The sequence below is a fragment of the Muntiacus reevesi genome, chromosome 10, assembly GCF_963930625.1.
Source record: "Muntiacus reevesi chromosome 10, mMunRee1.1, whole genome shotgun sequence".
NCBI lineage: Eukaryota > Metazoa > Chordata > Mammalia > Artiodactyla > Cervidae > Muntiacus > Muntiacus reevesi.
Window position 1 is genome coordinate 79,542,552 of NC_089258.1, and position 15,984 is coordinate 79,558,535.

A 15,984-nucleotide genomic window follows, 5' to 3' on the forward strand; every position below is an offset into this window, starting at 1 on the left:
AAATGTTATATCCCTAAGTATCTTTCAGCTATTTTGCCACCCCCACACCCCCCCGCCATGTCATCAAGGCATGCAAGGAAAAGCAAATGGGTTTCTGGTTGTGTGGATATTTTAGGTCGTGTCTGACTCTTTGCGATCCCATGGACTGTAGCTCCTCAAGGCAAAAATACTAGAGTGGTTTGCCGTTTTATCCTCCAGGGGATCCTCCTGACCCAGGGATCGAACCTGCGTCTCTTGCGTCTCCTGCATTGGCAGGCAGGTTCTTTACCACTGAGCCACCTGGGAAGCCTGGGTCTCAGGATACTCCTGCAATATGACTTTGACTCATTTGTACAAAACTGCATCTTTTTTCTTGAGCCACAGGTTGATCTGGGTAATGTAACTTGCCACCATCTCCTCCCTTGGCCTGGTCTTTTCAGAACGTGAGAAAACCCTTTCCGCTCCAGAGTACCAGGCATGACTGGCCCTGCTGCAAGATAAAGCGGCAGAGTTGAACAAGGCCCATCGGGAGGGAGGGAAGATGGTGCTGTAGGCCTGACACGTATTAATCCAGGCAGTGTCCCCGCTTTACCCCAAGGAATGCGAGCCGCAGTTTCATCAAGTGATTCACCCGGTGTCCACAGGATTGAACTCAGAACTACATACTTTGAAGCACATAGTATTTCTCTTACCACAAAGAGTAAAGGGAAGTAAAAAAATAGAACTGGGAGACAAGAAAGAGGATTCAATGAAGACTCTACAGCAAAAAAAAAAAAAAAAAAAAAAAGTCCCATTAATAACCGAACTTAAAAAAAAAAAACTTTGAGACTGATATTATCTTGGCCAGTAACATTTTAGTTTATTTTTCAACATGAAGATTTTACAGATAATACATATTTTTAGACTTTTAGTACTAGACAAAAATACCTAGTTCCAAAATTTGAAAATTCCAAATATCAGTGTTTGAAAAAATGTATTAAGAAAAAAAAAAGTACATGAAGAAAGCTTCCTTGAAGAAAAAAGAAAATATTAAGAAATGAATTAAAGAAAAAAGGTACATGAAGAACTGTGGTTGCAAAAAAGAGCCATGTAAGAAATTATTGGCTGTGTCAGTCTCTTGGTACTTGTGTTAACAAGTATTGGTTTATGCTTTGTCTTGAGAACTATTAGGTTATTTGGAAGCAATATCATTTCTCATTTTTCTTGGTTGAATTATAATCCCATTATACATGTGGTATTTCTGCTCAAATTTGACATTGGATATATGCTGGGAGAATTTAATAAAAATGATTTCCTCTATGTTCTAGTTACTAAATGAGGTTAAACACGTTCTATGAATTCAGCATTCAACCAACATGTGAAGTTTTCTAGCATATATCATTTTTTCCTCAAGAAAACCATAGGCCATCATTAAATGTTCTAAATCTTTGCTATTGTAAATTTGGAAAAGGTTCAGTTCAGTTCAGCCACTCAGTCCTGTCCGATTCTTTGCGACCCCACAGACTGTAGCACCCCTGGCTTCCCTGTCCATCACCAGCTCAAACTCATATCCATATGAGTAGGCTCATATAAGCCTACTCAAACTCATATCCATCGCACTGATAATGCCATCCAACCATCCCATCCTCTGTCGTCCCCTTCTCCTCCTGCCTTCAATCTTTCCCAGCATCAGGGTCTTTTCCAATGAGTCTGTTCTTTGCATCAGGCAGCCAACGTATTGGAGTTTCAACTTCAGCATCAGTCCTTCCAATGAACACCCAGGACTGATTTCCTTTAGGATGGACTGGTTGGATCTCCTTGCAGTCCAAGGGACTCTCAAGAGTCTTCTCCAACACCACAGTTCAAAAGCATCAATTCTTTGGTGCTCAACTTTCTTTATAGTCCAACTCTCAAAAAATTTTTTAAAATTTTATCTAACGATGCATGCTGACATTTTTAAAGGGTGAAATGATCTGACGTCTATGATTTTCTTCAATCAAATGTGGGTGTGTTGAGAAAATATGATAGATAGGCCTCTAGTTCCTAGTTGATGAACTGAGTGATAAATAAATGGCGATTTATTATTTCATTCTCTCTACTTTTATAGACAGGCTTCCCTGGAGGCTTAGTGATAAAGAATCCATCTGTAATGCAGGAGAAACGGGTTTGATCCCTGGGCCAGGAAGATCCCCTGGAGGAAATGGCAACCTACTCCAGTATTCTTGTCTCAGAAATCCCATGGACAGAGGATCCTGACAGGCTACAATCCATGGAGTTGCACAAGAGTCAGACAAGACTTAGCGACAAAGCAAAAATAATAACAAAAACAATTTTGATTGACATTTAAATTTTTTGTGATTAAAAAGTCACAGCACCAGCAGTAATCATGAGACCATTTTTACTGCCTCCTCTAAATGGTAAAAAATTTATCACCGTGTTTGGGGACAAGCTTTTTCTCCAAGGAAATATTAAATATGTTTTTTAGATTTTCTTCTATTTCTTTCTCATTCAGTGTCTTAAACTCTACCAAATCTGTATTGTCCTTATAATTGAATCTCCTGTAGGTGAGGGTAAAACCCACTAAGCAATGAACACCTTCTGGGGTCTGCAAGGAGCAAAATGACTTGCTTGTAAACACAGATGCCGGAGATTCTTGAAGGTATGTGTTCACAGACTCGAAGTCTTTAATTGTTCGAGGTTCAAGAGTAAACGAGTAGATTTTCCGATGCTCATTCTTTTCCAAGAGGTCAGAATCCTGAAATTCTTGGTTTGGGATGTATTGCTGTCTTCTGATTTGGTCCAGGTACCAGGTTCCTCTGTCTTCGGTCAGGCGGAAGATGCAAGGTGTCTGGGGCTGGTACTTCCCAGAGATTAACTCCAGTGGCTGCCACATCTGATAAGAACGTCCAAATCCAGCATCGGCTATATAGTCCTGGCCGCCGATGGTCACCTTCAGCAGGAGGTGAATCATGGCATTGCTGTATTTGTCGGTGAACGTGTTGAAAACATACCCTCCCAATATGGTGGTCTCAAAACCCATCGTGGTCAGAGCCCAGTACAGGAGGTGGTTGACTTGGAGACACCACCCACCCCGGTTCCTCCTCACAATTTGATCAAAAATGGCCTCTAAGTCCAATTCCATGGCGTCCCCACAGTGGATGTTAAGGTTCTCAAAGGGAATGGCTCGGATCTGGTGCTGAAGAATGTCGGTTAATGTTTCCAAGTCCAATTTGTCCCTCGAGTGCTTATAACCAATTCTTTCAAAATATGCTTCGATGTTCATGATTCCTTAAGGCAAGGAAAACAAAAGCAAATATATTACTTTTGTACTTGGATTTCTTTGATTAGCTTGATTATAGCAAATGTATTTTAAATATGTAAATACAATGGTTACCAGTATCTATGATTATAAGTCTTTTGTGTGTGATTTTGCTGTTTTAATGCCTTTTGCATGTTCACAAATGGTGAAGAAAAGTATTACTTCTTCCACGTTTTGAGTATGAGAAGTTGGAAATCCAGATGAAGTGATGAGTAAAATGATAGAGAGCTTACATGTGGTTTTCTTGATGATGAGTAAGGAGATGTACAAATTGGCATCAATTAAAATAGAGTTTACAAACAAATTTCTAATATAAATAGGAGAATGATATAATAAGGTACTTGACCCACTCAGTTTCCTCTTTAGCTGAACTTTACAGAAATTTCCCTACTCAACGAGTCAGTTTGTTCACAAACTGATTTATTCACTTATTCAATAAATAGCTTGCTGAAATTTTATTATGTATAAATTACTAACCTAGTGGTTGCTTGTCTTAAAAAAATCTTACATTTTATGGGGGCTGATATGACACAGATAATGAAATGAATGAATTAAAAAACACATGCAATTTCTTTGATTGTGATCAGTGTTCTGGAGAAAATAAAGTGAAGAAGGAAGATAAGACATGCAAAGAGAGATTCAGTTTCCAGTAAGGTGGGCAGAGAAAGCTTCACTAAAATTTTAAGGATGGGAGAGAAGGAGCCATGTCCATGTGTGTGGGAGGATCACTCAGGAAGGACCAGAGAATTTTTAAGAAGTTTTAAGCCAGAAACTGCCTAGAGCGTCCAAAGAACATTCAAGGAAGCCAGGAGGAGGGGAGCAGAGGGACAGAGAGGAAGCGTGGACCGCCATGAGGCCCGGCCTTCGGGATCTTCCTCTGAGATGAGGAGTCAGTGTGAGAAGGGCAAGGGGGAGCCTGCAGTTTGGGCAAAGGGCACCATCGTCCGGTTGATGCGTACGGGCAGGGACCCGCACACACGGAGCTGAGAGAAGAGACACGTGGCCCAGCCAGGAGCACCTCAAAGCGCCTTTGCTCCAGGACCAGCGCTTTGCCCACGGATGGCGTGTGGCCCGAGTCAGCACTCTAAGACTCTGCTGCGGGGCTTCCGCTGAAACCTAAGCAGGTGCTTTTCCTACGGGGCCAGAAGCTGGTAGGATATTTGCCCAAAGCTAGTAGGAGGTCTTCCTGGAGAATGACACCTACTAAGAATTTAACGAGTTGAGGAATGAAAAGCAGGAGAAAGAAAGATTAGAAAAGACATCAATCAAGTCTTAAGCTATATCTTGCTTTTTTACGGTGAGTCAAAAAGAAAAAGTTCTTATTTTGTAAAGTCCCATGCCAAAAGGTTTCTGTCCACTAATCACTGATTGTAACAGTGGTGTATTACCTTTGGTGAGATGACATGGCCTGAGTGAGGGGAGAGGCTTAAAAGGGCCTGCCCTAGGTTAATGGTGATAAGCTATGCATTTCTGTTGTCCTTCTTAACGTCTTTTCTTTCAGATTCGCCTAGTTCTCTTTTTTAATCTGTTATTTTTCCCATTTTGCTAGTGTTTCAACTTTATTTCTTGGTATCTGTAAACTGATCTCCTAATCTCTTAAGCTTATTTCATTTCTTCTCAGCTTTACATCCATCAGTATCCTTTCTCAGCATCTGTAGAAGCCAAAAACTCTACATCAGACATGGAGAGAACTGGTACTGAACCAGACCACCACAGACCCTCTTCCACTTCTATATCCAATCAGTACTGGGTAAGTTAGGAGGGCAGGTGATGTAGAACCAAAGAAACATGATTTGGACCTGCCTAACCATTTCATTTCTGGGCGGGTTAATTCCCTTGTATTTGGAAATCAATGTATACTTTTTAAAGTTATATTTTGATTTTAAAGATTTTTTTTCCTTTGTTCCTTCTTTTTTTTAAGATATGATGCTAACTTAGAATTTAGTAACCTCAAGTCCATTGAGAAGAACCCAGTATTGGAACCTGAATGCAAGCAGCATGTTATAACCAAATTATACCTGTAACTAAATATACCACAACTAAATATAAGGATGGTGTACTACTGAAGTTATGATAGAAGGTGAAATATGGGGACACTAGAAAGTAGCTGTCAAGATAAAACTGGGTGAGAACACTGCAACGTTTATACATTGACTTGTAACTAAGATGTGCGCTGATATATTGATTCATTTCACTTGATCATAAATACAAGAAAAGAATAAAAGGAGGCAGAGAGAACACACTTAGGGAGTCATCTGAGATGTCTCAGAAAAGCAAACCTTTCTATGGAAGTTCGATGTAGATGGATTCTCAGTTTTAATTCAAAAGACTTGGAATGTTTCTTCTTCCTGGTTCACAGTCTAGAAATAATAGAAAAATAGTTTTAAATATATCATATTCTTCCTTGAAAACAAGAGCAGTAGTTCCGTTGGGACATGAATAGGAAGAATGTTTTAAAATCACAAAACAGAAGGAAAGAGAGTCAAATGGCCATCTGCCTTGCACAGAGGACAGAGCCGGACGGACAGTCCCAGGCAACAGGAGCAGCATGGGTTGCTCTGAGCCCACTTCCTGGGGTTTGAGTCACAGGAGGACCCGCGCACAACGGGCCAGGCAATCAACGAGGATGGGTGAACCCTGTCCCAGGCCCCCGGTCGATACTACAGGTTTTACCAAACACATCAAAGACCAGCGTGTCAGGCAGCACCTTCCTTTAGCTATAAAGTATAATTGCGGATGGAAGATTCTGCCTGCCAGCGCAGGCCACTCAGAAGACCCAGGCTCGATGCCTGGCTCAGGAAGGTCCCCTGCAGGAGGGAATGGCAACCCACTCCAGCGTTCTTGCCTGGAGAGTCCCGTGGGCAGAGGAGCCTGGCGGGCTGCAGTCTGCTCAGTTCAGCCACTCGGGGGTGTCCGACTCTGCGACCCCAGGGACTGCAGCAGCCAGGCCTCCCTGGGCATCACCAAGCCCCAGAGTCTGCTCTCCCGTAGCCGGTGGAGAAGTAAGTCAACATGAAGAACTGAGGAAGACCAAGGCAGAGCTGACGCCTTTTATTACAGGACGGAGTAGAAAACTTGCAAGCATTGTGGTGAAGTACTTTAAAAGCATGTTTTAAAGGTGACTGAAGTGCAGGCCGTGAGGCCCGCTGGCCTCTGCCTCGGGTGCAGAGGGTAAAGGATGGCCCGCTCGGAGCGCCCTGCCCGGGCTCGGGGCACCGCGGAGGACTCGGGACCGAGGCCGGCGTGGGGGGACGCGCTGTGTCGGCCACCCGGGTCCCCTGGGGTCCCCCCGACCTCCTGGCTGCGCCCTGACCGGCCTGGCTTCAGGGCCTGCGCGCGGACTCCGGCAGACCTCCCGGGGCTCCTGGAGCGGCCCGGCCGCCGTGTGAGAGTCAGCCGTGTCGGGGGCTCCGTGTCCGTCAGGGCGCCCCGCCTGGGGACGCTCCGGCCCGCTGCTCTGAACACCCCGCCGCCGTGCCTTGGATCGAGCAAAGACTCTGGAGTTGTGAGTCCCGCCTGGGGCTTGCCCAGGCGCCCTTCCCTTGCGAGGCGCTTGCTCCTGGGCCGGACTCAGTGTCCGAACCTGGGGAGCCAGACAAGTCACGCCGGCGGTCACCGGGCAGAGCGCTGTGGGAGAAAGCTCAGGTGAACAGGATGAGGCGACTTCTAAGGGCCCTGAAAGTCAGGCCAGGGAGACTTCTGTCACCGAACGAATGCCTGTTGTTTCGCCGAACGGACAAAGTCCAGCCGTCACCTGGCTGCCGTGAAGTGTCCCTAGGTGACGCGGTTCCTCAGTCACCCATCACCTCTCTGAAGTAGCCCCGGAGAGCGGGTTGCGATGAAGACCTCCGAGTTCAGCTCCCAGTCTGGGGGTGTCTACATCGTTCATGTCCAGCGGTGGTTTCAAATTTTTAAATTGTATTTTACTTTATCTTATATGTTATTTTTGAGCTACAGAAGTCGTGATCCTTTCCCCAAACAAAATTGTAAGCCAAAGTCTAAAATAGAATAATTGAAAACAGGTTGGTCCAGAGGCAATCCGGCCCTGAGATGCCCTCGCGGCTCAGGGGTGCAAGCAGCCGGGGTGGTCATGGACCGAGATGGCATCTTCCAACTGCCCGCACTTCAGGCACGACCGCCTGGAAGAGGCTGAGACGGAGAGAGTGGATTTTCTTTCTGTGTGTGTTTCACATCCTGTCTGTTTCCTTTTCTCTGTCTCAGTGATGGCATCCCATTGGATTGACACTAAGACTCACTCTGGACCCCAGGGCAGAGGGGCGTTGGCTTGACTCCGGGATGGAAGGGAGCTGCGAGGCCAGCCCTGCTCGGAGGCCGTCGGACACCCCGCCTTAACGCACCGAGCTGGGGCGGCAGAGTCAGGCAGGTCCTGTGGGGACCGCCGAGCAGGCACCCAGAGCCGGTCTGGATGGCAGAAGCCAAACAAAGCCAGACTCCGGGACAGAAGTACGAGGGAGTTGATCGTTTAAGAAAACAACCCTCCTTTTGAGGGGAGGAATGGAGGGGGAACTAAAGTGAGGTCCTGGGGGCAGGGAGTGACGCAACGAAGTCACCCTCTGGGCCACAAGCAGGGTCAGTGTCTCCCGCCAGCCTTTCCGCCGTGACTGAAAGTGTGAGCCACTCAGTCATGTCCGACTCTTTGGGCACCATGGACTGTAGCGCGCCAGGCTCCTCTGTCCGTGAGATTCTCCAGGCAAGAATACTTGGAGTGGGTTGCCATGCCCTCCTCCAGGGAAGCTTCTGGACCCAGGGATCGAATCCCTGTCTCCTGCATTGCAGGCAGATTCTTAACTGTCTGAGCCACCAGGGAAGCCCGTCATGACTCAACACATTATTAAAAATTGGTGTGACTATCACACGACCTGACTAAACCATTCAAAGTGAACAGTTCAGTCCTTTGGCACCTTCACAGCTTGGTGCAGACACCCTTCTGTTTAGTTCCGAACTCTCTCCTTCCCGCCGTGAGACGCCAGACTCGTGAGCAGTGACTCCCCAGCCCCTCCCGCCTCTGCACCCACCAGGCTCCTTCCTGTCTGAGTGCTTCCAGCTTCAGCCGCTGTGAACACTGCTGCAGACAGAATTTGTGCCCAAGTGCTTTTTCCTGTATCTGACATCAATTCACTGGGTATATGCTTAGAGTAGAGCTGCCCGGCTGAAGAATAGGATTTAGAGATGCTTCTCAGCGGCTCTTCTTTCCCTGGGCTCTGAATTTCTCTTCCTCTCCTTCCCATCCCTTCCCTTTGGTGTTCAGTCACTCAGTCATGTCTTTACGACCCTGTGGACTGTACCCCACCTCACTCCTCTGCCATGGGATTCTCCAGGCAATAATACTGGAGTGGGTTGCCTTCTCCAGGGGATTTCCTTCTCCAGGGGATCTTCCTGACCCAGGAATCGAAACTGTGGCTCCTGCATTGCAGGCAGATTCTTTGCCATGAGCCACCAGGCGAGCCCTCCCTTCCCTTTTCTTACCTGTTTTTTTGGTGTCGAAGCCTACTGCAAGGATCTGTGAACCGGCCCAGTCCTAGGGGGCAAGTGGACAGCCCAGGGATCTTCTGGATGAAAAAAAAAGAGGTTGCCCACAGACCCTCTTCACGATGCTGAGGGCACAGAAGGCCTGCAGAGCTTCCCGTCCAAGGAAAACAGCCAAGGAAGGTCAGACTCCGTCAGCAGAAAGGTCTGAATGCTTGTTTTGCCTTTTATTCCCTTTCGAGGAGAAATAGAGAGTCAGATTTGTGGGTGTAATCTGCCTGTTTTTACAAGTGGCTCTGAACTATTGAAACCTATAAAGGCCAAACAAAATAAGTCTCTGGGTGGGATGGAACTGTATATATAGTTGGCAGGTAACAACTTCCTTCTGATTGCAAGAGGGTGGGGTCAGCTATTGTGTGGTTGAGAACTAAACAGTGACTCAGGGAAGGGTAGGTTCGGTGATCAGAGAGCAAGCAGGCGTGTGGTTTTTGCAGGCGCAGGGCAGGGCAGGGGAGCAAAGTCCAGGACAGGGAGCTCCCAGGGCCCCCGGCTTCCGGGCCGTCCGCCTCCACAGGCTCCTCTCTCCTGCGGACCTCAGCTCATCAGCGCCCAGAGAATGCTGTCGTCAGCCTGCCTGACAGTGAGAGAGCTGTTCCTGGCGTGTGTGCCCCTGGAGACCCTTGGGGCCCTCCTTCTATCCAGAGAAAACTTTCCCAAGAATTCCCTTACACGGTGCAGACAACGCAACTCAGCCTCCCTGGGTGTTTTGGGACCAGTAGAGAATTTCTGATCCCTTAAAGCCGGAGGAGCAGGGGTGATCCTGAACTTGCTGTCTGCAGGACTGACTGGGCTCTTGGGGACACGCTCAGTTAGGTTCAGAGCAGGTGGACATCACTGTTGCAGTTATCCGAGGGGAGAACCCTGTCCTCTGAAACACGTGTTGTACACATTAGCTATCTCTCATACATTCCTTTACTCCTCACAACAGACTTTCTAAGTAAGCTCTCTTATTAGCTCCGGCGTTCCGAGGGATAGACTGACGTTTAGAGATGCTATCTGTCCTGCCGAATCCTCACAGCTGGGGTGTCGGGTGGCGAGGACGCTAAGCCTGCCAGCTGCAGTGGGGGTCTGCGACCCCTCCGCTCCCCTGCACGGCAATTACAGCGTAATCACGCGTCAGGCAAACTTCCTGAACTGTCCTGGGACCTGAAATTCAGGCTTGTGTAGTCTGCAGTCTCCTGGACTCACATTTGAAGTAGGATCAAACCCCAGTTTCCAAGCATAAGCAGGTCACTCACCGAGCTCTCTGGGGCCCACGACCAGGAACCAGGGCGACGGCCACCCTCCCGCTTCCTGGCCCAGCCCGGGAAGAGCCCTCCCTCCAGTCTGCAAAGTGCTCCGCCCCCGAGTCTAGTCACCGGCACCCCGGGGCTCTGGGAAATGTAGTCTTGGGGACTTGGGTTGACCCCTGCCCCTCCGGTTCCAATGTACCCTGGTGAGCCGAGGCCCCAGGGTTAAAAGGGGAGGGACCTTGTAGGGTACACTGCTCTTACTCTTGGGGAGCCTGAATATGGATATCATGTGTGTGCTGTGGGAGGTTAGGGTTTTGAGAGGCTCCAGGAAGAGCAGATTCATTAGCCCAGAGAAGCAGGAGGACGTGGATGTTTAAAATCACTCCCCCAGGTTATGACAGCATTTCCTCATCAATTTCCAGGAAGCCCCTAACTTTCTGTTCTTCTTCCCCAAGAGGCACTGTGTAATGTGGTCTAAATTTGCCCACATAGAAGTTATGAGAGTGACGTACGTAATATGCTTTTGTTTCTGTTTTTCTAATTGATGTTAACGATATTAGCCTATCACTCTTGCTCTCTCTAATGCATTTCCCTCTACGTTGTTGTCGCTTAGTTGCTAAGTTATATCTGACTCTTTTGAGACCCCGTGGACTTGTAACCTGCCAGGCTCCTCCGGCCGTGGGATTTCCAAGGCAAGACTACGGAGTGGGTTGCCATTTCCTTCTCCGGGGGATCTTCTCGATCCAGGGATCGAACCTCATCTCCTCCATTGGCTGGCAGATTCTTTACCACTGAGCCCCCCCAGGAAGCGTCATTTCCCTCTGTGCTTTATTTCTGTGACTGTCTTCATGACACAAGTGCTGCTTCTGCTCCCTCAAACACTGAGAGTTCTAGTCTGTGCCTCTGGTAGGACTCAGCATGAACTTAGGACTCTCTGCCTGAAGGCTTTCTCTTGGCCTCTGCTTGGACAGGTCAGACTGGCCTGCAACTAACGGCCCTGGAACACCACTTGGCCCAGAAGTGGGAGTGGGAGCATTCGTTTCTAAGCATAAACAGGGGGCCTGGCACTGATATTTCCACTGCTCTAGACGACTGCACGGATACTGTATCCAGAGTGTGTGTGTGTGCTAGTTGCTCGGTTGTGTCCGGCTCTTTGTGACCACATGGACTATAGCCCACCAGGCTCGCCTGTCCATGGGATTCTCCAGGCAAGAACACTGGAGTGGGTTGCCATTTCCTTCTCCAATATCTATAGTATATGAGGGCAAACCCCATTACTTTTGGATACCTCATATCCATGGAGCATATGCATCAAGTATAGTAGTTAAAAAAGAAAAAGAAAAAGTAGTAGCTTGAATGTGTTTGTTACTGACAAAGCACTGTGATTAAAATGATTTATTTTATCCAGAGCAGAATCTCCTGAATTCTCAGCTTATGTTGCTCAAAGTGTCGCAGACTCACCCGCATCATTATCACCTAGGGTTCCTGTTACAAGCGTAGGTAAGCAGTAATCACTTACAGCCAGTGAGCTAGAATTGGATCTGCAGTTTTAATAAGCTCACAAGCTGAAGCCGATGCACACCGATATCCTTTTGTGGTTTCCCTTTAAGATGTTCTAACGTTCAAGTTCAATCCAAATTAAGTGTAAAAAAAAAATACATCTCGAATTCTTTGGAACAGATAAAAGGTTGGAGGGTTGACTGAAGACCTTCCACCTTCTAAGATCTGTTTTCCGCCAGTATAATTAGCTTACCTTAATTCCATGATGAATAATGGCTTCAGTCTCTACTGCTGCTGCTGCTGCTAAGTCGTTTCAGTCGTGTCCGACCCTGTGCGACCGCATAGACGGCAGCCCACCAGGCTCCGCCATCCCTGGGATTCTCCAGGCAAGAATACTGGAGTGGGCTGCCATTTCCTTCTCCAGTGCACGAAAGTGAAAAGTGAAAGTGAAGTCGCTCAGTTGTGTCCGACTCTTCTCGACCCCATGGACTGCAGCCCACCAGGCTCCTCTGTCCATGGGATTTTCCAGGCAAGAGTACTGGAGTGGGCTGCCATTGCCTTCTCTGTCAGTCTCTACTAGTAGAGCTGAGAGTATGCAGCTTCTGTCCTGTGTGAGTTAACATGTGTGGAGTCAAAATTGTTATAAGTGAAATTCCTTGTATTCATTACCTTCAATGGGCTCTTCTCCAGTGCACGGTCCTTGTTATTGACAAGGAAGAAGAGACCTTTGAAAAATCACTCACGTGGTATTCATTCAGTCATTTCTCTACACATGAATTCTAGGCGGCTCCTTCAGTGACGGTCTTCATTTGACATCTCCCCATGTTAGTTTATATTCACAGGCAGTGTGGCTTTGCTAATTCACATAGATGGTCTATCCTGTAGCCCCTCAGAGGTCATAGCTTTCTGATTAAATTTTAGGTCTTCTTTATGTTTCAAACTCTTTCATATCCGTGAGCTATGTTTAATCAATTACCCTGTTATTGAAACTCAGGTAGCACTTTGACAAGAGTCCTCAGATTGTTTCATCCTTCATTCAGTTCAGTTCAGTTCAGTGGCTCAGTCGTGTCCAACTCTTTGCGACCCCATGGATTGCAGCACGCCAGGCCTCCCCGTCCATCACCAACTCCCATAGTTTACTCAAACTCATGTCCATTGAGTCAGTGCTGCCAGTCAACCATCTCATCCTCTGTCATCCCCTTCTCCTCCCACCTTCAATGTTCCCCAGCATCAGGGTCTTTTCAAATGAGTCAACTCTTCGAATCAGGTGGCCAAGGGAATGGAGTTTCCACTTCAGCATCAGTCCTTCCAATGACTATTCAGGACTGATTTCCTTTAGGATGGACTGGCTGGATCTCCTTGCAGTCCAAGGGACTCTCAAGAGTCTTCTCCAACACCACAGTTTGAAAGCATCAATTATCTGGTGCTCAGCTTTCTTTATAGTCCAACTCTCACATCCATACATGGCTACTGGAAAAAGCATAGCTTTGACTAGACAGACCTCTGTTGGCAAAGTGATGTCTCTGCTTTTTAATATGCTGTCTAGGTTGGTCATAATTTTTCTTCCAAGGAGCAAGTGTCTTTTAATTTCATGACTGTAGTCACCATCTGTAGTGATTTTGGAGCCCCCCAAACAAAGTCTGTCAGTGTTTCCACTGTTTCTCCATCTATTTGCCATGAAGTGATGGAACCAGATACCATGATCTTAGTTTTCTGAATGTTGAGTTTTAAGTCAACTTTTTCACTCTTCTCTTTCACTTTCATCAAGAGGCTCTTGAGTTCTTCTTTGCTTTCTGCCATAAGTGTGGTGTCATCTGCATATCTGAGGTTATTGATATTTCCCCTGGCAATCTTGATTCCAGCTTGTGCTTCATCTATCCCAGCATTTCTCATGATGTACTGGATTATTTCTAGGAAGTCATTTTCCTTATTTTCCTGGTAAGTCAGTGGATCCTTGAAAGCACCCTTTGAAAGTGTTTCATGAACTACCATAAGCCACATTATGGTCACCACAGCTAGGCTGAGTTTGCAAACAGCTGGTTCAGAAAGACTTAAAGGGCACATCCCGGCTCTAGTGGTGTCAACCAAGTGACTGGGATCTAATTTTATGACACTGCTGCTTGCTGATTGCTACTATGGTATCCGTGTCTCTTGGGTAACTGTTTCTCTGTGATTCATTTCATCTAAACCCATGTCTTCTCTCATCTAACCTGTGTCTGCTCTGAGAGTACTCCTGGATTCTCTCTTTTGGGTCTTTGAACCTAATATTTAGGTCTTCCCTGTAGCTCAAATGATAAAGTGTTTGCCTGCAATGCAGGAGACCTGGGTTCGATCCCTGGATGTTGGGAAGATCCCCTGGAGGAGGGAATGGCAATCCACTCCACTATTATTGCCTGGAAAACCATGCACGGAGGAGACTGGTGGGCCATAAAGGGGTGGCAAAGAGTAGGACACGACTGAGCAACTAGCACTAACCTAATGTTAATCAAGAGCATCCTGTCCTACACCCTAAAGGGAGTCAACGTGAATTCAATTTCATGACCCTGATGTACGGGCCTTAGGAAAAATTTTTTTTTTATTAGTTGGAGGCTAATTACTTCACAACATTTCAGTGGGTTTTGTCATACATTGACATGAATCAGCCATAGAGTTACACATATTCCCCATCCCGATCCCCCCTCCCACCTCCCTCTCCACCCGACTCCTCTGGGTCCTCCCAGTGCACCAGACCCGAGCACTCGTCTCATGCATCTCACCTGGGCTAGTGATCTGTTTCACCATAGATAATATACATGCTGTTCTTTCGAAACATCCCACCCTCACCTTCTCCCACAGAGTTCAAAAGTCTGTTCTGTACTTCTGTGTCTCTTTATCTGTTTTGCATATAGGGTTATCATTACCATCTTTCTAAATTCCATATATATGTGTTAGTATGCTGTAATGATCTTTATCTTTCTGGCTTACTTCACTCTGTATAATGGGCTCCAGTTTCATCCATCTCATTAGAACTGATTCACATGAATTCTTTTTAATGGCTGAGTAATATTCCATGGTGTATATGTACCACAGCTTCCTTATCCATTCATCTGCTGATGGACATCTAGGTTGCTTCCATGTCCTGGCTATTATAAACAGTGCTGCAATTCAGGAAAATTTGAGAACTAAAAATTCTTCTGTTTTTAGAGGTGGGAGGTGAGCCACTGCGGTCTATAGGAAAAATTATCGGGCTGGGGGTAAGCAGCTGTATCCTACCTAAATCATTATAGTGTTTTCCCTTCTCTTAAAACCAACTTCCAGTTTTCCTGTAGATTTTATTTTAACAACCTCAATACTAGAGTGATGAGTGATGTTACCCACCCTGGTGATGTGTGGAGACAAATTCCCACGGGCTGGTGTTATTTATCACGAACATCCGAAGTGAGCCTGGCTGACGTCACCTGCATTCATCTAACCAGCTGTGTCCTCCCACTGACACAGGCTGTTTGGCCTCTAAATCTGCTGTGATAAAACCACTGGCCCAGGTCAACAAGGTGAATTTTAAAATGTTCTGTAACAGCCCACGTGGTTTGTCTTCAGTCAAGGTTTGACCCACTGGGGCTCAGACCATGCTTTCTTGTCAAGGTGTCCTTGCCTGTGGGGTAGGTCCAGGCAGTTACCAACCCAAGGGGAAGATTGTCTTCTGTGTAGCCAACGCTTTTCACCTTCTGCTTGAACAGCCCTTTTCTTCAGCTGCTGTTATATGTCCAGCCTGGGTGCAGTGTGGGAGGAATCCTTTTAGACAACAGTAATAGTTTGCATGAAGTGCATAAAAAAAAGAATCTGTTCCTTTTGTTAAAAATGCAACATTTATTTCCTGTATAATTGTCATTTTACAGTGGTTTTTAGTTGTAGTCTCTGAACCAGGAGGACAGTTTGCAGGTCAGTCTTCCTTACATAGTTTTAATTTAAAAATCCTCCCCTCGCCACTGTTTCCTCCTCTCCCAATAAACACACAGAAATAGGGCGTTCATTTTACAGAGAGCTGTGGGTAAAAAATTCTGTCGTGTCAGTAGCTCAGTTGTGTCTGTTTGCGACCCCACGGACTGTAGCCCACCAGGCTCCTCTGTCAATGGGATTCGCCTGGCAAATATAGGAAGGGGATTGGAATTTCTTTCTCCAGAGGATCTTCCTGACCCAGGGATCAAACCTGGGTCTCCTGCCACTGCAGGCAAGATTCTTTACCATCTCAACCACCAGGGAAGCCTAGCATTTTGTCACAGATTAAAGCTTTTTAAAATTGCTTTATTGTGTTGGGTTTTTTTTTTTTTCTTTCCATAAAATGAATGACGAAAATAGTGTTTCAACCTTTGGAACTATAAATTCATATACTAGTCTTTCTGTTTGAATTTCAGCTGGTTTGAATCTAGCAGGAGGAGAAAGTTGCAGATT

General features: G+C 46.4%; 1 protein-coding gene across 2 annotated transcripts; it reads right to left on the reverse strand.

Annotated features, from left to right (window-relative positions):
* Nucleotides 1–826: 826 nt before the first annotated feature.
* Nucleotides 827–10,162, reverse strand: LOC136176713 (arylamine N-acetyltransferase 1). 2 transcript variants are annotated; one of them, XM_065947217.1, is made up of 4 exons: nt 10,063–10,162; nt 8,765–8,847; nt 5,557–5,637; nt 827–3,246 (listed from the first exon to the last, which is right to left on the reverse strand). In XM_065947217.1, exon 4 carries the CDS (start codon nt 3,239–3,241, stop codon nt 2,369–2,371), a length of 873 nt encoding a protein of 290 aa, XP_065803289.1. In that variant the 5' UTR covers nt 3,242–3,246; nt 5,557–5,637; nt 8,765–8,847; nt 10,063–10,162; the 3' UTR covers nt 827–2,368. The 2 variants fall into 2 exon arrangements, with proteins under 2 accessions (XP_065803289.1, XP_065803288.1); XM_065947216.1 differs by having other exon boundaries at nt 8,765–8,998; nt 10,063–10,149.
* Nucleotides 10,163–15,984: the final 5,822 nt, after the last annotated feature.